The sequence below is a fragment of the Dermacentor variabilis genome, unplaced genomic scaffold (genome assembly GCF_050947875.1).
Source record: "Dermacentor variabilis isolate Ectoservices unplaced genomic scaffold, ASM5094787v1 scaffold_13, whole genome shotgun sequence".
Taxonomy (NCBI): domain Eukaryota; kingdom Metazoa; phylum Arthropoda; class Arachnida; order Ixodida; family Ixodidae; genus Dermacentor; species Dermacentor variabilis.
The window spans coordinates 25,548,457-25,572,997 of NW_027460291.1; the positions used below are offsets into that span (position 1 = coordinate 25,548,457).

The 24,541-nt window shown below is 45.2% G+C and overlaps 1 protein-coding gene across 5 annotated transcripts in view; it reads right to left on the minus strand.

Moving 5' to 3' along the window:
* The window catches only part of LOC142566817 (organic cation transporter protein-like), a 266,000-nt gene that overhangs the window by 112,001 nt on the left and 129,458 nt on the right, over nucleotides 1-24,541 (minus strand). For all 5 annotated transcript variants that reach the window (XM_075677698.1, XM_075677699.1, XM_075677700.1 and 2 more), the window contains 2 exons: nucleotides 4,248-4,416; nucleotides 3,003-3,150 (listed from right to left, as the gene is read on the minus strand). In XM_075677698.1, coding sequence (XP_075533813.1) covers nucleotides 3,003-3,150; nucleotides 4,248-4,416 — 317 coding nt within the window. The remainder of the gene's footprint in view (nucleotides 1-3,002; nucleotides 3,151-4,247; nucleotides 4,417-24,541) is intronic.

Sequence of the window (24,541 nt, forward strand, 5' to 3'; positions counted from 1 at the left end):
TCGCCTGTCTATTACGCGACGTCACGTAAACCGCGGTAGCTCCCCATCTGATAATACGTGTACACACTGATTATGCATGATTGGACCAAACAAAAGAAAAATAGTTGTTTCTGATTCGACGCCTTTTCGTCATTAGCCTTCGGCTATTGGTCAAATGTTTTAGGGTTGCATCCACTTTACCTGCCTGTCACGCGACGTCACAAAACCGCGAAGACTCACCGCGTCAAAGTGACGTGTGTGTGTTAAAGATGCATTAATACGCCGAACAAAACTTAATTTTCTTCTCAATAGCTGCAGCCTGTCCCGTTCCGAAAGGAATAAACAATGGCTGCCGCCGATAACTCAGACACTGGCTACTCGCATCTGCCGGAGAAGATGGGTTTATTTTCGCATAATACAGCTTTTGCGTGGCAGGGTAACGTTTTCGAGCACTTTCGGCACGTTTACGACCTCGCTCTGCTAACTCTTCTCTGCTGAGGATCCTCTTTAGCGGCCTTCTTAACCTTCCGTTGCATGCCGCCGCAATTTTTGACCAACCACCGCAAGCTAAGTAAGGGAAAGCGGACCAATAGCAGACCCTGGCACCACTCTCTTTATTCGGTTATCGATTTTCAGTGCACTGGCTCGGCCCCATCGAATCCCTCTCCACTTGAGCGTGCTCCTCGCCTCTTGTCACCTAATTATATAGGACAAGCCGCTCAGTGTAAGTAATGTTATTCGTTTCTAAAGCAAACAAAAGTGACTTCCTATAAACGACGAGAGCGTTTGATTGGTCTGTTCAGACAACCCTGTGGCGACTCGCCGCCCTATGCTTGCGTCAACAGTTACGCAAATTTGACGTCAGGAGATTGGAATAAAAAGACATTGGAATAGTTTCACGTTATAGGGCCCCAAATGTACGGCAGTGCTGAACGGCGTCACTTACAGGCTCCAGAATGTCTGTCCCGATGAGGAACTGGCATATGTCTTTGGCAATCCCTTTCAGAAGATCCCTTTTAGCCGGAGAAGAGCACATCTAATGAGCCACCATAATTATAACTATTCACGCCTTTGTACTTCTTATCAGAAAGCACCTGGGGGAGGGGGGTGTTTTCCAGGTTGCACTTGACATTGCCTATTATTTCTTGGCACAAACGTCAGCAAAAATTATACTGCATGTTTGCATAGCGCAAACATTCTAATGCAGGCTGCCGAAGACAGCAGTGTATGTATTACTACTGATTGTTTTCTTTTGTACTGAAAGAAACCATGCAACACATTTTTGCATCTTACAAATAACCGATGCCAGAAACTAGTCCTCTGAAGCTTTGACCGAAATCGTAGATTATTCTTTTTGTTTTATTAGCGCGCGAATCTCGTCAAGTTTGCGACGTTTTTCTATTATTTGAATTTTGCCACCAAAATTACAAATACCGTTACGTAGGACAGACTAAATGCACTTTATAGTGTGTAAGAAGGTATGCACAAAAATAGCTTTGGGAACTCATTAACACTTTAAAATGTTATTTTAAGAAAGATAATTTTTTGGCCTATACTGTTGAAAATTTGCTTGCCATATTTTGCTAGCATTATGAGCTTGCTCAGGTAATTGAATGTATTTTGCTTTTTCTAAAAAGTTACGTAACGCTTGTATAAAAAATATGAAACTATAGAAAGGTTTATGATTTGACTATGCAATTTAGAACATCGTGAAAATAGGTAATGCACATGTTCTACCTTGCCTCAGATATGATCCTGTCATGTAAAAAAAAGGCCTGCGCTAAAAAAGAAAACTTCGGTTCCAATGTTCGGATGGATTTTCCTATCACAAAAAATTGTGTTGAAATAACAAAAGTGTCGGCTCGTTCCGCTGACTGTTTTCTCACCCAATTTTCAGAACAGTGTCATATTTTCTGTTGTACGAAGAGCAGTTGGCTTAACTTTCGAATTGTATTCCGCTATTTCAAGATATCAGAACTTATCCTTGAATGTAAGAGAGTGAAGGATAGTTACACTTGTTTTTCTAAGGTTGCAAAAGGAATGAGAAATGAAATAATATGTAGAAACCACTATGTTTGCGCGAAGTGTTTGCAGAAATAAAGGTTGTGAATAATCTATTTCAAATATTCGTGGAATCGCACAAGATAACGACATTTCTAATGCATCAATTGCCTTTGATGCCATTCATGCCGTACAAATTTATGCATCAGTGATTCTCGCACATATTTTGATACGTTTTATACTCCTGTTACTATTGCTTGAGCGCTTTCTCTCTCGATTGTGTTTTTGAATTTTCTTGATAAGTAATGTTTAACTTTGATGCCTGCAATAGCCAAACCTTCGAAGGCCTATATTATGCGGATCTCATCATTTAGTAATTAACAACGCACACTGACATGTTAGGAAGCGCTTGTTGACTTGGGCAGCCATTATCGGAGCTATAGTGAACTACACAATACTTAATTCCTTTAAAGGGCACTGAAAAACACAATAACAGAGTTTGGCTTGTTTTTCGTGGTCTGAAAATAGGAGGGTCATTGTTGATCCGAAAATTCTTTCATGAACAATTTCAGAATGACATTAAAAATTAATTACGGGGATTTACGTGCGAAAATCACAATTTGATTATGAGGCACGCTGTAGTGGGGGGCTCCGGAATAATTTGGACCACCAGGGATTGCACGCAAAGGTACACCTAAATCTAAGTACACGGGTGCTTTCGCATTTCGCCCCCACCTAAATACCGCAGCCGTAGCCTGGATTCGATCCCGCGACCTCGTGCTTCGCAGCCCAAGACTCTAGCCACTGAGTAATCACGGCAGATTTCGGAATCCTATTCTCTCAGTTTCTTTCTTAGGCGAATGGTGAAAACGCGCGATCGCAGTCGAACCTATGTTTTTATCTGGAATCCCTGTTCATTTCTATTAATATTCATTTCGATCTAATTGGAAATACTTGATGAGCGAGGCATCAAGCAGCAGATTAAGGCTTGCGGGCTGATTGAAAGTAGAGATATTACTCACCCGCTCCATCTTCTCCTCGTAAGATTTAATAATTGCGTTGACATCAACGTCGGTCACTTTGTTCCTAGTGATTGCCCGTTTGAGAATTATCTCAGCTTTTTTATAGTGCTTCGTGGCTAGCAGCCACAGCGGGGACTCCGGCATAAATCTGAAAAATGGACACGCATACTTTTTAAACTTGTGTGTCTTGATAGTTGTTTCAAATCAGATGTTGTAGCTGAACGCCCCACAGTAACACTGGCGCTTTGAGGGACGCCACAGTGAATGCCTCTTGAATAATTTTTATACTGTGCGTTTCTCTAACGTACACCAAAGTCTAAGTGCATGAGGGCCTTCGCATTTCAGGCCCAACGATATGGCGGCCTGTAACCAAACCCCCGACGCCGTGCTGAGCAGCAGAACTTTGTCTCGACATCACCTTTGTTGAACTCATTCCTTTCCTTGAATTCCCTCATCCTCCCTTCCCGTAAAAAATTATAAAAACAAACAAAATTTGGGGTTTTGAGAGCCAAAACCACGATCTGATTATGAGGCACGCCATAGTGGGGGACTCCCGATAATGTTTTCACCACCTGGAGTTCTTTAACCTGCATGCTCTACAAAGTACACGAGCGTTTTCCGATTCTGCCCTCATCAGAATGCGGCAGGGATTGAACCCGCGACATCATCAGCGCAAGGCCATAGACACTGGGCCACCGCGGCGGGTTCAGCAGACTTCAACGATTCTTTATGGTGAACTGGGCTCATTTACTGCGACAGGCTGTCGCAGCGTACACCGCCACCTACTGAGCAGCGGCTTTGTCTCCACGATGTGACATTATAGTTTCGATTGTTACAATATTATGCCTTTCGTGGCCCCCAAAATACATGTGCAGATGCCTTCATTCTCAGGATATCTCAGGAGCGCGACACCTTGAAGAAGTTGCTCCTATGCCAATATTGCGCGTAGCACTGAGCCTACGATGTACGCCTTCCAAGTACACATTGTCGCGGGGGCAAGAGTTGGAGCACCAGTGGCAGTGGTGCGCAGAGTTTTATGTAAAGCTCTTGTTTGCTACCCGCCGTGAGGTTGCCCACTTTCTTATATAACACCTTGCAATGTTTTCGGCGCGACTCCTATGTGATGAGCTCTTTGAATGTCATAAGCTCTTCTAACATAAAGTCCGTGTGGTTTATAGATACCTACGAACTGATAGCACGCGTGTGTAAAGGTAATATCTCGTGCAAGAGAGAAGAAGGTCTCACAGCCAGATGAAGAAGTTGCCCAAATAGACGAGTGATATGACGATCTGCAGGTGCTGCCAGTCCCTTATGAGCCAGGCTATGCCAGTCAGGGTGACAAGGCCGGTAGTCCATCCACCGCTCGCGACCAGCATCCCTAAAGCTCGGTGGCGTGTTGACAGCACCTCCATAGCTTAAAGAAAAATAGGACATCATTTGGGGTTACACAAGGCACAATGTACGTTTAAACAGGCGAAATATGCTGACACAACCAGTATATCACAACGCTAGAACCTTCGAAGGTAAATGTTTCGACAGGCTTCGCCAAGCATCAGATTATCGACGACCGACGAACGTGCTCGCCGCTACTACGAACACGGGACAATATTCGCTGCGCATAAAGGGCAAGGCTGGACACTGGTAAGTTCAGAGGAGAGGATGACTGCTGTTAAGTGTAAACGGACAGATCTTTCCGCTCAGCTGAAAAAGAAATATGCAAATTCAAAAGTCAAACGCCTTCGGCATCTGTTCGATACGCGAAAGGCTGCAGTGGAAATAAACCTTGCTATGGATATAGCGAAGTTGACGGTGCAAGAAATTTTGAAGGAATTAGAGAAATGTATGAGCATGCCAAAACCAAGCACGATTTCCTGCCGGCAGCAACGCCCGAAGCTTGAACAAAGGTCCTCGACATGTGTTTCGCGGAATTGCGTTTCACAGGCGCTGCCATGAGCTACGAGATGCTGCAAGTGAAAGCGAACTCAGGTACAACGGTGGGTACCTGAGTTCTAAATGTATTTTTTTTCAAACACCTAAATCAGAAGAACTGTTCTCTCTTCAGTGGTTTTATTTTCTGATATGGAACCTTTACGTCGTTATGTAAGCATTCATTACCTGAACTACTCAAGGGGCGACTCCGCAAGTTTAATGTTAAATTCCAATCGTAGATACAGATCAAGTTTTCCTGCTCTGTATGGAGCACTCCTATTCCAAAGGCAGAATGAGAGCGCGAGTCACATGTTCCAATGGCTGATTGGGAGCAACCACCGATTCCGGATCGCTCTGTGGAGCAAAAATATTTGCTCCGCCGAAATCGGCAGATTTGACCGGAAGTCCGCGTGACGTATTTTCTTCACCCGCCTCTGCTTTCGGTCACAGTCACCTGTTGCCGGTCGCGGGCAGCTATGGACTACATGGAAAACATGGACGCTACCTCGCTCCGTGCGTTTTGTTGCTGCTCCTGGATAGTGACAGCTCCGACTCAGACACTATAAGTTCCCAAGTCTAGCGGCGATTCTTCCGACATGAAAGAAAAACGAACGCACGGAATGTCGGGATGATCCAGATGATGGTGGTGATGATTATGAGGCCTGCTCGATCCACCTCTAGCCTGGCGCCCTCACGCTTGATTTTCCTGTATTAAGTGCCCCCACTGGAGCGCACGCATTCCATTCGAAGACTTCACAAAAGCGATCTCAGTCGGAACGACGCGCTCCGTTAGCGATCCGGCCAAGCGCTCGATATCTGCCATTGGAATTCAAGATAGGACAGGGCATACAACTTGAAGCCACTGTATTCATAAACAGAGTGGAAGCGTGCATACAGCCGCCCTTGCAAGTGCTCGGAAACATGGGCCCTGCAGGTAATACGACGAGTGTACTCTGTGCAGCGGCACCTGTCTTCTCAGATACGGCCTCCCTGCAGGTAATACGACGAGTGTACTCTGTGCAGCGGCACCTGTCTTCTCAGATACGGCCTCCCTGCAGGTAATACGACGAGTGTACTCTGTGCAACGGCGCCTATCTTCTCAGATACGGCCTCCCTACAGGTAATACGACGAGTGTACTCTGTGCAACGGCGCCTATCTTCTCAGATACGGCCTCCCTACAGGTAATACGACGAGTGTACTCTGTGCAACGGCGCCTATCTTCTCAGATACGGCCTCCCTACAGGTAATACGACGAGTGTACTCTGTGCAACGGCGCCTATCTTCTCAGATACGGCCTCCCTGCAGGTAATACGACGAGTGTACTCTGTGCAGCGGTGCCTATCTTCTCAGATACGGCCTCCCTGCAGGTAATACGACGAGTGTACTCTGTGCAACGGCGCCTATCTTCTCAGATACGGCCTCCCTGCAGGTAATACGACGAGTGTACTCTGTGCAGCGGCACCTGTCTTCTCAGATACGGCCTCCCTGTAGGTAATACGACGAGTGTACTCTGTGCAACGGCGCCTATCTTCTCAGATACGGCCTCCCTGCAGGTAATACGACGAGTGTACTCTGTGCAACGGCGCCTATCTTCTCAGATACGGCCTCCCTGCAGGTAATACGACGAGTGTACTCTGTGCAGCGGCACCTGTCTTCTCAGATACGGCCTCCCTGTAGGTAATACGACGAGTGTACTCTGTGCAACGGCGCCTACCTTTACAGATACGGCCTCCCTGCAGGTAATACGACGAGTGTACTCTGTGCAGCGGTGCCTATCTTCTCAGATACGGCCTCCCTGCAGGTAATACGACGAGTGTACTCTGTGCAACGGCGCCTATCTTCTCAGATACGGCCTCCCTACAGGTAATACGACGAGTGTACTCTGTGCAACGGCGCCTATCTTCTCAGATACGGCCTCCCTACAGGTAATACGACGAGTGTACTCTGTGCAACGGCGCCTATCTTCTCAGATACGGCCTCCCTGCAGGTAATACGACGAGTGTACTCTGTGCAGCGGCACCTGTCTTCTCAGATACGGCCTCCCTGCAGGTAATACGACGAGTGTACTCTGTGCAGCGGTGCCTATCTTCTCAGATACGGCCTCCCTGCAGGTAATACGACGAGTGTACTCTGTGCAACGGCGTATCTTCTCAGATACGGCAGCCCTGCAGGTAATACGACGAGTGTACTCTGTGCAACGGCGCCTATCTTCTCAGATACGGCCTCCCTACAGGTAATACGACGAGTGTACTCTGTGCAACGGCGTATCTTCTCAGATACGGCAGCCCTGCAGGTAATACGACGAGTGTACTCTGTGCAACGGCGCCTATCTTCTCAGATACGGCCTCCCTACAGGTAATACGACGAGTGTACTCTGTGCAACGGCGTATCTTCTGAGATACGGCAGCCCTGCAAGTAATACGACGAGTGTACTCTATGCAACGGCGTATCTTCTCAGACACGGCCGCCCTGCAGGTAATACGTACGAGTGTACTGTGTGCAACGGCGCATCTTCTCAGATACAGCCACACTGGCTGCCCGGGCCGCTGTGTATCTTGCAAGTTATCTGCGACTGGGACAGAGACTGGCCGCGCGCTGTGTTTTCGCGGCTTCGTTCGCGTTGATGCGAGACGCAGCACGAAGGTCAAATTTGCTCGCTGCTGCTGCCGCGCTACTCACTCCAGCGTTCTGACACCGAGTTTCCGCGGTCATCAAGTGAGATGTGTTCATGTTTGCTTTTGCCTGTGTGACATCATGCTTGTTATTTTAGTTAGTATGACTATGTTTACAAGTTTATACGGTCGATAAAACTGAGACGTGAAGACGGCACTAAACAGGAACAGACCACTTCGGCAGAACGGCACACAACAAGTCGGAACAAAGAGTGTCGATGACACCACTCGACACGAAATTCATCGTCGATTACCCGCTGAAGAACACAAACCTAAACAGTCGCGACAGACAGTGCGGACTTTCTTATGCGTTCGCAAGAAAGCAAACAGGGCCCGCGTGGAAGCAGCGTCCCATGCAGAGAGGGCACTGATCATGAACAGACCACATACGCAGAAACGATGGAAGCGCCAGAGATTAAACCGCAAACTTCGCCTTCGTATCGCTGCAGTCACGGAGGAGGCTGCACAATATGCCACCCAGCTTGCTCAAACAAACTGGGCCAACTTTTGCGGCACACTGAAAGGAACGCTGGGCACAAAACGCACTTGGAACCTCCTGAGGGCTCTTCTCGATCCCACTTCCACCAAAACTCATGCGGACACTACTACTCAAAAGCTGATTTACTTAGAGGAGCAAAAGGGCACTGATATTATGGCACACATCAAAAATCTGTATATTCCACAGCCCATACCTACCCATCCGAACGCAGCCCCTTTAACACCCCCTGATCCAGACGAAAACCTGGATTCAGATGTCACACTGCCGGAGGTGAAACAGGCCCTTGGCTATATTACCAGGGACACTGCACCAGGGCCCGACCGGATAACGTACAAAGTCCTCCGAAATTTAGATGACATATCTTTGCAGGAGCTCACGGATCTCTTTAACGAACACTGGCGAAAGGGCACACTGCCTGGCGATTGGAAACACGCCCAGATTAATCTTATTCCGAAACAGAATAAATCGTTACTGCTTCAGAATTTACGACCTATCTCTCTCACGAGTTGTGTAGGCAAACTTTTTGAGCATGTGATTGTCCGGCGACTACAACCGCACTTAGAAGCTAAGCATTTCTTCCCCAACACTCAGTTTGGCTTCCGCCCCAACCTATCGGCGCAGGATGTCCTCTTGCATATTAAAGAGACCTTATTAAATCCCAAACGACGGACAGCCCGCACCAGAGCCATCCTAGCATTAGACATACAAAAGGCCTTTGACAATGTAGGACACGACCATATCCTCAGGACCCTTGCCACCACAGGTTGCGGCCGTAGGATCTGGCACTATGTCAAAGCTTTTTTGGAAAATCGTACCGCTGAGATTAGATTAGGTCCACTCACATCGGCCGCCTTTGCCCTTCCAAACAGGGGCACACCCCAGGGAGCAGTCCTATCACCACTATTATTTAACGTAGCCATGGCCCCACTCGCCAGAGAGCTCGCAGGTATCACTAAATTGCACCACGCTTTGTATGCTGATGATATGACTCTATGGGTGTCACAAGGCTCTATTGGGGAGGCCCAAGATGTCCTACAAACAGCTATCAACGTTATCGAACGGCATGTTCGCATAATGGGGCTCTTCTGCTCGCCAGAAAAGTCCGAATTGCTCACTATTAAACCCCACAAAGGCGACCCAGGCATACATCTGTTCATACACGGTCAACAAGTGCCTAAGGTACATAGAATCAGGATCCTTGGTCTTCACATCCAATCTAACCTAGATGCGGGTTTTACACTGAACCTCCTCGATAAACAAATAAAACAAATCTCAGGACTGGTTCGCCGGATTGCGTCACGCAATCACGGCCTGTCTGAAAAGGACACCATGCAAATGATTGAAGCTTTAGTGGTCAGCCGCCTTGCCTACCACCTCCCGTATCACCACCTCACTCAGAAACAAATGGATCAGGCTAATCGTCTAATCAGACGGGCGGTTAAGACCGCACTGAGGCTGCCGATGCGCGCTAGCACTACCCGCCTCCTACAGACTGGTCTCTATAATACCGTCCAGGAAATCATAGAGGCACAGAGGAGTAATCAGCTTCTACGCCTCACCCGAACATCCACTGGGCGAAACCTACTCCGAACTCTGGGGTGTGAGCCAAGCGGCACGATCCCGATGGAAGAGCCGTGGTTCCCCATTCCTGTAAGACTCACAGCTAACATGCAACTCAAACCGTTGCCACGAAACATGAATTCGCACCGCTATCCGGGTCGACGTAAGGCGCGGGCTGATTACTACACCCGACGTTACCAAGATCGCGAAGACGTCCTTTATGTCGACGCCGCGGTCGGTCCGCTCAGAGGAACGGCCACGGCCGCTGCCATGACGGAGGACGGACGCATTAACATCTCTGCCTCGATTAAAACAGCGCGCACCGATGTGGCTGAGGGGGTCGCATTAGCCCTAGCAATGGCGCATGCGGCTGGGGATTCTGCCATTACAGAAATCTGCACCGATTCCCAAAGTGCATACCGTTACTTCCTTCAAGGCGTAGCACCTAAGACAGTCACACACATTTTGCAAAACATTCCTTCGCTTCCCCACCAGGTGACTATCACGTGGGTACCTGGGCATGAGCGTGTCCCCGGGAACGAGCGCGTTAATGCGCATGTCCGAGGTCTTTCCCTCCGGACCCTGGACGACCACTCACCCAACCCCATGGAAAAGCCAGGAGAGGGGATCTGCACCTACCACCAGATTACCACGTATTACAGGGATGGCAGACGAGATTTACCTCCCCCTCACCATTCCCTTACCGCTCATCAGAGTTCAATCTGGCGCCAGATCCAGACCAAAGCATTTATTTCTCCCTATCTGGCACATTTATTTCACCCTGGTCTCCATAATCCACAATGTACCACCTGCCGAGCGCCCCGGGCAGATCTTTTCCACTGTCTGTGGAGCTGCCCCACGCCCATGGCGGTAGAGCCTATTCCCAACCCTTCCTTTTCCTCGTGGGAGGCCGCTCTTCGGGCCACTTGCTCGGATGACCAGCTCTGGCTGGTGGACCGCGCTTGCCTAGAGATGTCGGCCAGGGGGCTCCCGGACGTCTAGGAGCCCAACCACATTCAAATAGATTCAATAAAGTTTTATCCATCCATCCATCCATACGCAGAATGGTACACAGAAAGCCGGCACAAAGAGTGCAGATGACACCACTCGACACGAAATCCCTTGTCGATTACGTCGCCCAAGAACACGAACATAAAACACTCGACACAGGCAGTACGGTCTTATGCGTTCGCAAGAAAGCAAATCGACCGAGCGTGGTAGCAGCGTCCGATTAAGAGACGACAATAATCATGAACTGACCACATCCGCAGAACGGTACGCAACAACCGGGAAGAAGGAGTGTCGATGACAGCACTCGTCACGAAATTCATCGTCAATTACGCCGGTGAAAAACACGAACACAAAGTACTCGCGATATTTTGGGGCGACTTTCTTATGCGTTCGCAAGAAAGCAAATCTAGCTAGCCTGGAAGCAGAGTCCGATGCAGAGACGGCACTAATCATGAACGGACCACATCCCCTGAACGGCATACAAGAAGACGAAACAAAGAGTGTCGATTACACCACTCGACACGAAATTAATCGGCGATTACGCCGCTGAAAAACACCGACATAGATCACTCGCGGCAAACAGTAGGGAATTTCTTACGCGTTCGCAAGAAAGCAAATCGAGCAAGCATGGAAGCAGTGTCCGATTCAGAGACGGCACTAATCATGAACATACCACATCCACACAACGGCACACAACAAGCCGGGAAAAAGGGTGTCTATGACACAGGTCGACACAAATTTCCCGTTTCATTACGCCGCTGAAAAACAAGAACATAGAACACTCGACATGGGCAGTACGGTCTTTCTTATGCGTTCGCAAGAAAGCAAATCGAGCCAGCATGGAAACAGCGTCCGATGCATAGACGACATTAATCATGAACGGACCACATCCACAGAACGGCTCACAAAAAGCCGTAACAAACAGTGTCGATGACACCACTCGACACGAATTTCCTCTTTGATTACGGCGCTGAAAAACACGAACATAAAACACCAGCGGCAGACAGTATGCACTTTCTTATGCGTTCGCAAAGAAAGCAAATGGTGCCAGCGTGGAAGTAGTTTCCGATGCAGAGACGGCACTAATCATGAACAGACCTAAAACGCAGAACGGCACAGAACAAGCCGGAACAATGAGTGTCGACGACACCGCTCGACAAGAAATTCATCGTCGATTACGCCGCTGAAAAACGCCAACATAAAGCACGCGCGACGAACAGTAGGGACTTTGTTGTGCGTTCGCAAGAAAGCAAATCGACCCAGCGTGGAAGCAGCATGTGGTTCAGAGACGGCACTAATCATGAACAGACCACATCCGTAGAACGGTACGCAACAAGCGGGAACAAAGAGTGTCGATGACAGCACTCGACACAAAATTCATCGTCGATTACGCCGTTGAAAAACACGAGCACTGACAAACCAAACGACAATGTGCTGCGAAGTTCAAACCGATTCCATCGCTTTGAACGGTTGATACGGCTGCTCCGGAGGTAGCTGTCCTCGCTGTTGAAAGCAACGTTGATGGAACGCGCCGCATAACGTGCATAACATGGAAATAGTACGCAGCCACCATCCATGTGATCACGATGACCGGAACCAGAGACGACAATATAACCAACATGGCAGCCATGACGTTTATCTGTCAACACAGCAGCCATAACGAGATGACTTCATTTTGCAGTCTTCGGCTGTCAGTCCTTGAGCGCTGTATTGTGGACGGCCGACTTGAAAGTTTAACCATATTTTCGCTGTGCTGAACGAAGATATGCTTTTTCCGTGTATTAACGATCACTAAGCCCCTGTGCGTGTGCAACGCTATTAGATTTCTGCATCTTCCGTGCGGTGCGCCGTTGTTGATCAGCGTAGTTCTGCCGATTCGCGCTTTCTTTGTCCCCGGATCAGGAGAAGCCTCTCGTAGTGTCACCGCCCTCGCATCGGATCACAGTGCACACAAGAATTTCGTTGAAAGTTGTGCCATCACATGCTGTAGTTTATTCGCAATCCAACCACTTTTATGCCGGTAAAGCCGTTGGTGCAGTCGATGCATCGGGACCAAGCAAGGAGTGTTTGCCGAGTACGCCTCGAAAGGTAAGTCCGACGCTTGGCGCATCCTTATGGTTCGTGTTGTGTGCATTGTTATGCGGAGCACAAGAAGATTAGCACAGCGACAAAAATTATAATAGTGCTTTCCTCATGTTCAATATTGATGTCGTAGTATAAATTTAGCCCTAAGTTTTATGAAGATTACCCTGAATGGTATAGATGATGCGAAAAGCTTCATATAGTATTTATTTGTTTTCTGTTATGAAGTATGCAATCGCCGGGGATTGTTTTGTCTTTACGGGCACGAAAATTCCAGCAGCGAATGCCACTACTTCTGTACATAATTTCTCAGCAAGAAATCTTATAGGCATTTCTAGAAGTACGCTGTTGCGTTGTATCCACAGCTAACGTGAATAGCTCTGGCTGACTGATGAGCAGATTTTTGCTTGTGTGCAAAGTTTCCTGTTTATAGCTTGTTTTCGAGATAATAAGTACTTACTATATTGAATGTTCTGGGTGTTTTCTTGTATTTGACACGTTAAATAACCACCTGGGATGTCAGAATGAGATATTTGTACAACCAGATGCAACTTTATGTAGCGGGCTGCATGAGGACGTTTCACAATATAACGCGATGTTGGTAAATCACAAATTTGTAGTTTCAGCAGTGATTGCAATCAACTGACATTTTTTATTCTTTGCGGATATCACAATTTCGTGAGACGGAGGCATCGCTACGCCACATAGGAGCCTGCGGCGCTAATGCAGCCTGAACTGCACGCGAAGCATCTGGTCTGCTTGTTTTAACACGGTGTTTAGAAAACGGTGAGTGTCAATTATGAGTTCTAGGTTCTGTTGGTCTAATTCGTACCTCCCAACTGACCTCTGAATCTTTAGTGGAATTTACAAATGTGGGCTCATTCTGCAATTTTACTAACATTGCGTTAAGTTACGAGAAGGAAATTTTATTGGTGAAGATATTTTAAAACTTCTGAGAAATGGGATGGCATGAAATCACGAAGATGCTTGTAAAAATTAATTGTTATTGCATTTGTACTGCTTTCTTATTAAAAATGCAAGATCCCTAACAAATATACCAGAGGGGCACTTGCTTTAGACGAGTTTGTTAGGCTAAATTGCTGAAGCAGGCTATATTGCCAGCAGCAAAAGCACTGTTAAAACTCACTGATCTAAAACAATGCTATCAGTATCTGTTGTTATAAGTGTGCTGCCTGTCTGCTGCGTTTCAAGGTAAACAATGGTTAATAATGTGTGTATTTAACAATGTAGGTGGTGAGAGCAATCCTTACGAAAATGCGGGCTGTCTTTCCAACACAGGATTTCATGTCTAGAAATTTAGCACAATATGAAGTTCACAGTCTGGCAGGCTTGGCATAATGTACAACACTTTTGCTTTCGATGCCATATTCATAATTTCCAGTTTCAATATAGCATTTCAATACTATTTGAATCCTACATTTTGAAATCTGACCTACCTTCAGTTTAATCAATATACCTAAGTAGCCTTCTCTGAGTTAAATATAATGGGGAGCTTGAGTAGATATGCATGATACTCTTCTTACTGACTGTATAGTGACATATTTGTTTTAGAAACTGTGTTCTGAGGCGCACATATCCTTTTATGTTATGTTACGAGTGGCCCGACAAAAGCAGAAGGGCATTGGTTCCCTGTATAATTGCGCTTTCTAGGAAACGTTATTTCTAACGTACCTGCCTGCACAGATTCTGTGTTCGTAGTTGTATTTCTCTAAGTAGTCACAAATGATGTATTACACTTTCTTTCGCTTGTTTTGGCTCGGTTTATTGCATTCCCGCTCCTAAAGAGACGTCGGAACAAAAAGCAGCGAAAGGTCGCTACAAAGTTTTCGAAGCCTCAACACTCAATCTTCTCAAGCACTACTCTCATGGAAACGGTCCTTATCGCTTTATTTTTATAAGCTAGCTGCCAAATGAGTAATCATAGTGTGAGAGAGTATGTGTTTTGCTTTTCTTTTGTGTGAATTGTTTTATTGTGGGTTCCTGGTTAGGTTCAGAATGTGCTTTCTACCCCCTCACAAAATACTCGAACTTATGCCTATAAATAAATAAATAAATAAATAAATAAATAAATAAATAAATAAATAAATTTCTAAGGTGCGAAACAAACCATGAAGTATAACATTTAAATGTAACGAGTTCATAATGTATCCCTACGTAGCATCAGGCTTGAAGCTCTCTGATGTCAAATAAATTGCAGGTTTTGATGACGTGGTAACCCAAACTGCTAGTTATGCATGTCAATCCGCCTGGTGCAGTGGCAACAGGTGAGAGTGTAACCGAAAGCTGGGTATGCTATTCCTCTCTGCATATGACACGGGATACAGCTTGAAGTATGCTATTGCTCCTCTTGTAATGGGAACCATCTCTCTCACCTTCTACTCCTTATTATTCTGTAAACTTGCTATAAGGCACAACTTCTACATGCTTGGTTAGGGTGTTGACTGGTGGACTTGGCTGATGTGCCTTTCAATAGTTAGTGGTATCCTCGAAGCCTTGCACTGCATTGGGTATATTAAAATCGTCAATTTCACATATGCAGCTGTCTAGGACATGCTCAGGAAAACAAGTTTTTTTTTGTGAATAGTGCATAGGCTGCTACCCGAAAGAATGCCAGAAACAATATTTTTTAGCTAACAAAAGTGGTTTAGGCACGCCATGCTGAACATGTGCTGTCCTACAATAATTATAGCGTAGAGTGCTATGTCGAAAGCTACATAGTAATAAAGCAGCAAACAAAGACCATAACGCATATTAATTTGACGGTTAAAATGTGTGTGGCTACCCTACCGTTTAGCTTTAACGCCTTTGGTATAGACACCATTATTGCAAATGAAGGGGTATATCATTAGCAAGCTTTTGGGATAAGTACAGTTAATATTTTGAGGTAGTACCATAATATGAGCCGTACTCAAAGCTTCAATTTGTTTTTATTCTCTCATTTAGGCCATGAAGCCACCTTCTGGTAAGCTTGTGCAGTTGCTTCACGCTAGGGGCATCCCGTTCATTTCTCCCTTTACAGTTACTCCTGTTATTCAGTCTCATGTTGTATAGCATACAAAGGCACTTTACGCGAGGCCAAAGTTGTTTGAATCTCTACTAAATGACTCGGGACACACATCTCACTGAATAAGCTTACGCCTTCGGCTTTTAAAGAACACTAAAAAGACGGAACACCTTAGACTTTTGTCAACCAAAGGACCAGGCAGGATTTCGTAAAGGCTACTCAACAATAGACCATGTTCACACTATCAATCAGGTGATAGAGAAATGTGCGGAACATAACCATTCCTTATATACAGGTTTCATTGATTACGAGAAAGCGTTTGATTCAGTCGAAACCTCAGCCGTCACGCAGGCATTACCAAATCAGGGTGTAGATGAGCCGTATGTAAAAATACTGAAAGATATCTATAGCGGCTCCACAGCCACCGTAGTCATGCATAAAGAAAGCAACGAAATACCAATAAAGAAAGACGTCAGGCAGGGAGATACGATCTCTCCAATGCTATTCACAGCGTGTTTACAAGGGATATTCAGAGACTTGGCTTGGGAAGAATTGGCGATAAGAGTCAGTGAAGAATACCTTAGGAACTTGTGATTCGCTGATGCTTAGTTGCTTCGTTGCTTAGTTACTCAGGGGACCAATTTCAATGCATGCTCACTGACCTGGACAGGCAAAGCGAAGGGTGGCTCTAAACATTATTCTGCAGAATACTAAAGTAATGTTTAACAGTCTCGGAAGGGAACAGCAGTGTAGAATAGGCAGCGAGGCACTGCAAATGGTAAGGGAATACATCTACTTAGGGCAAGTAGTGTCCGCGGATGTGGATCATGAGACTGAAATAATCAGAAGAATAAGAATGGGCTGGGGTGCCTTTGGCAGGCATTCTCAGATCATTAACAGCAGGTTGCCATTATCCCTCAAGAGAAAAGTGTATAATGGCTGTGTCTTACCAGTACTCACCTATGGGGTAGAAACCTGGAGGCTTACGAAAAGGGTTCTACTCAAGTTTAGGACGACACAACGAGCTATAGAAAGAAGAATGATGGGGGTAACGTTAAGGGATAAGAAAAGAGCAGATTGGGTGAGGGAACAAACGAGAGTTAATGACATCTTAGTTGAAATCAAGAAAAAGAAATGGGGGGGGGGGGCAGGACATGTAATGAGGAGGGAAGATAACCGGTGGTCATCAAGGATTACGGACTGAATTCCAAGAGAATGGAAGCGTAGTCGGGAACGGCAGAAAGTTAGGTGTACGGATTAGATTAAGAAGTTTGCAGGGACAAGATGGCCACAATGAGCACATGGCCGGGGTAATTGGAGAAGTATGGGAGAGGCCTTTGCCCTGCAGTGGGCGTAACCAGGCTGATTATTATTATTATTACTATTATTATTATTATTATTATAAAAGATAAGCACTAAACCAGTTCAGATGCATAAAGTACTGTTTGTTTTTGAGCTAATTTTGTGAGGGGAAGGTTAATTATTTGAAGTCTATGCGCAGGTGAAAGCTTCGTTCATGCCGATTTTTGCGCCGAAACTTCACCGCCGGTACGTCAGTGGGACATCATGCATTCCCGAGTATTTTATCTTGTTTTGGCTGTTCGGGCTCAGTAAACTTGCTTAAAAATTGCTAAATTCAGTTTTTGGCTCTTTTATAATACACTAGGCTCAATATTTGCAAAGAAAAACTAATTTACTAGGCCATAGCAGACGGAGAGCAGGTGCGGGAAAATGACGGTGGTTTGACCACCTTTATTTCATTCTTGCATCTTTTCAGACGTATTACGCCTTCTCTTTTGGTAACTGCAGTTTTTTCTTTTGGTGTTGCGGGAGATTAATTTAGCAATGCAGCTCAAATAATTATTTTCCTCTTTACTGTAACCTTAAAGTTTTGTCTGACTAATGCGGTATGAGAAAACGCTGCCCAAAAGTTATCTTCCACGTCAGCAGTATATGTTGCCATGCAAACACAAGTTCTGTATTTGAGGAGCTCAGAGATGTGACTACAATTGCTCTTCATTTTCTATACCCTTGGAAGCCATAAAGGTGTTCTATTTGAAATGTCCTGCAGCAAATTATGTCACACTGCGTTCACTGGGGCTCTGGCAATACATTGCAGCAGAAGAGTACCGTCTTCTCCAGAATATGTACAATGTGTTGGGAATGTGTCGACGATCCTCTTGGTCTCAACAATCAAAGATTGATTTACCGTGTGGACTGTGGCAAACTTACATCAAGACTGGCCTATGTAGAACATTTTATTCTTATTTATTATAGAAAATTTAAGCTGGTGTTAGTGCTCCCACATTTTCACAATTCTGAATAACCACCAGTTTGCCGAAATACTAGAATAAATTATCTATATTTCCTGTAAAAAAACTGTTGTCTTGCGCAGTGACTTGAGTAAGTTTCTTTTTTAGCACAGTGGCATAATTAAATGTTGGTTGAACAGTACGTCGCTTAAGGATGCGCTGCATCGAAGCGCTTGATTCTTGCTCGTTGTATCCGCTGTAGCATTATCTGGGCTCTATGCGCCTTTCCATGCTATTCACAGTGCACGCATACAAAAGAGATAAAGGGCATTCATATGATAGCACTCACAGCCCATACACTCCAAGGAAATAAGGGACACATAGAGTGCGAAAGAGGACAGCACTTTTTCACTCTGTCGCTTATTTTTTGCGTGTGTGCGCTATGAACACAATCAAAATGAACTGTTACCGACTTGTCGAAGCTTCAGTTTTTGTACTTGGTGTTTTTGTCCCCAAAATGCCAATACGTCAGTAGTAGTGCTGGTAATATTTCCGTCCATGGACATAGGTAGCTTACTTGATTACATATGGTACATATGGTGAGTACATACGGTACTAAACTTGCCAGTATTATTTTGGAGATGGATTTGTGTAGGAAGCTATTGCAGTATTTTCTTGCAGTGCTTTGGTGCATTCAGCTTGTGCAGATGCCTAAAATTTGTATTCTGGTTACAAAAATTGGGCTGAAGCCATAGGAGCATAGTTATCAAAGCGTAATGAAAGCCTCCTGATAGACATGCTAAGTTATGCTGCTGGAGACACTTATTGGTTAGCCCTGTTGGGTAACGCTCTTAGGCTTATGAGTGCTCTAACGCTACGGTGCCTGCGCGATGGCCAGCATTACAAACCACATTATATTGACTGTAAGGATGCATGTCGTGCTATGGTACCATATTGGAGCACGAAGTGACCACCTTTGCTTAAACTATGCAGCTGTCTGGCCAAGTGTACTTAACCTGACTGCCATCTGCGCACGAGGAGGAGGAAGGAGGCAAAAAGGGACTTTCGAATGATCTTCTTGCATAGATGACTCATACATCACCGTTTCCGTATCCTGCAGGCTTTGCTACTCAAAGTTAAGCTTGCTATGAGCAGAATATCTTCATTTTATTCCTATTTATACCGAACAAGAATTGCTTTGTTAACCGTGTCGCTTTTTCATATTATTCTCTCGTGACACTAGGCTCACTTCATTTAATGCAGATGTGGCTGGACCTGCACAGAAATTGAAGGCAGACTGTGACGTGTTGCTTTTCAGGGCTATTCTCCACATTTCGGTTGGTCCCACAACGCCCAGGCAACACAGCGCTTTGCTTCATTGACAAGCTAATATGATAAGTAGAGCTTCTTTTCGCTTTAAAGTTTATTACTATAAATGCAAAATACAATACATATATGAAGATGATACATTTTCAGGAGGAGGCCCAAAAGTAAGAACTGTGGGAGGGCCTCCTACCAGAATTGAATAAATAATTTCAGTAAGCACAGAAACGTCCTTGCTGAGTCTCAATAACAGCTTCCATCTCAATAACAGTTTTGAGTTTGAGCTTTGAGAAATCTGTTAGGGAAGAAAACACAAGGGTTGGCCTTGGTGATTGATACACTACTGTTCTTTTTGCACTGTACCTCATGGACATGTTTTCGGAGAATGCTTGCACTCCTGAATTGAAAGCTGCGGTACAGATGGTTTATGCCTTGAGCAAGCACGCTTTTACCACAAAAAGCCTTATTTAGTGCACAATTCATAAGAGAGGTAAGGAAGTGACAGGACAGAACACTACTAACACTCACCCTATTTTACTGCTTGCACAGCAATAGAAAGGCGAAAGGGGGATCACAGATAAATCTACAGTGCATGTTGCTCGCAGAACTGCAAAAAGGGCACATGACGTGGCTAGCATGACACTAGTTTTACAACCATACATAAGCAGTCTCACTGTATCAATCCTATAAATGTGGAGCCAACAACAGGTTCCCTGTCACACGTATAAGGAAAGCCTCACAAATCTATACAACCTCGTGGTCCTTTTACAGGGTGTCCCACATAACTTGAGCCAAAATTTTCAAAATGAAAGGCGCGTCGGAAGCGAATTGAACAATTAATTGCCTATAGCCTATAGAACCTCAGACAATTTTTGCTTTCCCGACAACTAACAACGTATGTTTAATACACAACTTCCAAATAATTTAATTATTAATTAAAAAATTACGATACGCAGATTTGTAGAGCACCTTCAGAAACCACCGGTCGATAGTTGTTTCATTTACGATACGTCTCACGTGGTCCTTTTTTCTGGGTTGCAAAGAAAGCCCGCAATATGTGAGAAAAGCCACGTGACGGAGCGCTTGTGCAGTGGCATCGTTCATCTTGCGTCGAATGACGGCGAAAATGCATGCTACTGGCCGAGCGCTGCCGCTGCGATAAAGAACACCCCGCCGTTTCCTTGTCGCCAGTCACGATGCAACCGACCTTGTTCACCGATCGCATGGTTGAAAGCAGCAAAATACCACTGCGCAAACGCTCCATCACATGACTTTTTTTAAATATTTCACGGGCTTTCTTTGCAAACCAGAAAAAAAAAAGACTACGTGAGACGTATCATAAAGGGAGCAACTTGATCGCTGATTTCTGAAGGTGCCCTACAATTTCGCGTATCATACTTGGGGTACTCAGTCAATGAAAAAATTGGGTAATTAAACCTGATTAATTAGTATAGTATGGGGAAAAATATCTGAGTTATTATAGGCTATTGCGAATAGTGTGCGTTCGGTTTAATTCGCTTCCAACGCGCCTTTTTAAATTATTGGCTGAAATAATGTGTGACACCCTGCATATTGCCAATGTCCCAGAGTTTCCAAGCAAGATGGTGCAATGGAGCAGCGCAGTACCAAGCGACTGCCAACTGACATGCACATCAGGTTGGCATGGTAACAAAGCCGGTAATATACACATTGGCTTGTTCTGTCGACGTAGCATGTACTGCACGATAGGACTATTTGATATACAACCACACCTCTTTACTCTACGTACTTTATTTTCATGCTTTTCTTTCACAGGTAGTGATACATGCGTCTTCGTTATTTACGCGCCTACACAGCAAGGCAAGCTTGCTCCATGCCGAGAAAGAATTGTAGGAAAAGCCGCCGTGAGGCTACTTTTTTACGACACTAACGGACCACATTTTCAGATAGACGAAAGGAATAGTGACGTATTAAAACCAAAACAGCCCCTTCAAACCACGAAGTTATATTGAGCTTGTCTTCCTACAAGTCCACTAAACCTGAAACTACCTACTGTGCCCAAAGAAATGAACTTCAACACATGCGCTTCATCCAACCCTGACGACAGTAACCTGTACTGTGGAACGTGCCAGCAGTAAGCTCTTTCTGAAGCTCGAGAAAGACGCACGAGCTTACCTGACATGGCGTAACCCCGGAACCTCTCTCCGCTACAGAACAAGAGCTTTTTTGGCTTACCTTCCGTCAGTAACCATAAATTTATTAAGACACAGGATGCATTACCAGTTGCAAACGCATGGCAATATCTTTATGAGCATGATTTTATGGCCAATAACTATGTAAAGGGGGCCCAATGTGACTAGTTATCCATCCAGGAGTCCATGATGTCAAGTGTGAAAATCATTTAATAGACTAACATTCCCAAAGCAAATTTGTACTGTCACTTGAAACAATACCATGCACTTTAAATTGTGGTGCCAATTTTCTTAAGTGTATTGAGTACCTACACTGCTCATTGTTTTCGTCAAAATGACAGTAAATTAGAATGGGCCATATAGAAATATTAACAATAATTGTTCCATAAGTAGATTTTCGCTCAAACAATTTGACAATTTATTGTTTTAGAAAGCATGAAATTTTGTTAAGTGCTCCTGGTGTCAGACGATTCTATATAAGAATTTCACCTTCTGCATAAACTGTCTGCGTTAACTAAATTATATTCCGGGGTTTTATCTGTCCAAACTACAATATTATTGTGAGGGATACCGTACTGCGAGACTTCGGATTAACTTTGAAAACATAAGGTTCTTTAACGTGCACCTTACGATAGTGTTTTTGCATTTCGCCGCGATCAAAGTGCAGCCGTTGTAGCCGGGATATTATGCTGCGCCATTCGGCTTAGCACCACAATGCCAAAGCCACTATGCCTCCACGGTTTTTACTTTCCTGACAGAAAGCTAGTTCCCAAGCAATTTAGTTAGGTAGACCTGTTTGAGCTGCTTTCTGAAAGTAGATTTTATGCATGTTACTTCTGTTTCTTCAATACTAGTAGTTATTGTTAAATAATGTGTGTGCCTCTTCTTCTACTGCGATAAAAATTGTTCCAGTGGCCTGCTAATGTAGCAGGTTATTCTACCACCGTGGTGCACGTTCCCTTAGAAGTAATAACATGGCAGGAAACCACTTATATTTAATAAAATTTGTTAAGTATCTCATATGTTGTGAATGCTGAAGCATTTTTACCTGCATAAAGGTAAGCCAAACAGCTTGTGCCTATGTGTTATTGCGTTAACGAAAAGAAATGTTCGCTTTACTTTTTCAAGTGACCTGCAAACTCTCACTAAAGCAACACGTTCCAGTGGCCTTTCGAAAGCAGACTGGGTGTATCGAAGTGTTATAAGAAGGTGAAATGAGCCATGCTTCCGAGGTATAAACTAATAAAACCGGTTGTCTACACTATTAGGGAAAGCATCAATGGGTGCGGAGAAGGACCTGCGTAAAGTATAACCGTTTATTTACAAGTAGGAGCCTAAACTACACCTGTCATTTTTTGTCACATTAAAATTACTCTTTGCTGTAAATTTCCGAACAAAAATTACAGCAACGCAAAACGGCAGTAAGGTCAGTGCAAGTTATGGCGCATGTAGTATACTTACAGGAATTGTATTTCCATTCGTATAGTAAATATGAAAGGGAGGTGCCAATCTCTTCCAGGGTGCACACTATGCAGGTGCTACAAGTTTGTTCCTTTTGTATGCACTAAGGTCTACAAACAAACTCGTTCATGATGTACGAGAATGTCGTTCAGTGACAAGAACGCGATCTCATACAGATTTGTAGCACGAGAACTCGTTCAGTCTGTGAGAAATCGCAGTCTACGAACCAATAATTGAGTACAACATTTCTCGTATATACTCGATCACATGTTTTTCAATGGGGCGCCCCATGTAATTTTACATTTTGCTTGCAATAACTATTACAAATGCGAGGAATTATACGTCCAATGAAGCATGAAATCCAGCGTGACCAAGCGATGGTCGGAAATTTAGGGTCGACGGCGCAGAGAGTAAAAACACGTAAAAAATACGCCGATTGCCATCAAATTTCTCATGGTGGTTGTTCCAGTAAACAGTAAATAATGGCTCCGTAACCAAAATTTGGTAAGTTTGGGTCAGAGTGGAAATCGAGCCCGGGCCCAGGGGAGCGGGACGAGCACGCTTCCCCGAGACCACGGCGGCTAGATGGTTCTGGCTGACTAAAGGTGTACCTAGTGAGTGCGTCATTGCACACGTAATGTCGCACTCATCTGGCTGCGACGGTGAGTGGCTTTAGCTGGATTACGGTTGCTAAAAAAATTAGCGCAAGGTGGATTGAAATGGATTAATGTGGATTAAAATTGCGTGACGAGGCTGATTGGACTTGTGAAGCGGCAGTCAAAAACACAGTGGCAGAAACTGTAGCTCATCTGGATCGGCGAACTCGCCGCGCCACACGCAATGGTGCCAGCGCTTTCTAGCGTACCAATCTTCTTCGGGCTCCGAGACGCGCGATGGCGACGGTACTTTCCAGTGCCATTCTTCATCCTTGCAATCACCCGCCGTCAGAAAAGGAGCCATCCTGGAGACCCACGGCGACAACGAAACGATCTGCTCATAATAAGGAGTGTCTATAGCATAAGCAATTTGGCGAAGTTTGGACAATGACGCGGTAAGGACCATCAAATTTCGGTATCAGCTTGGAAGAGAGGCCAGGACAATTAGGTGGGACCGAGAGCCATACAAGGGAGTCACTCGTGAACATTGGAGCAGGTAAGCAGTCGTCATGTCTAACATTTGGCTGGATTGGTCTGCGGTAGTGAGGGGGCGGGCGAGCTACGGGCACTCCTCGGCATGCTTAACGGCGGTGAAAACAGCGGTGCACTTTGAAGGCTCTGGATAACACGCAAAAAATGTGTCGATGCTACAGGATGGTTCACGGCTGTACGAAAAAAAAAAGAAAACGGAAGGAATCCGGTAGTGCCTTATTTGGCTGTCTTGTAAGCGTATGTTACGAACGGCAGGACAAGGTCCTAGTTGGAATAATGCGAGGCGACATGCACGGACAGCATGTCACCGAGAGTACGATTGAACCGCTCATTCATACCATTGCGGCGGGGGTGCTAGCTATGCGATGTGTAATGTTGCGCACATGAAGGAGCGACTTCACTACT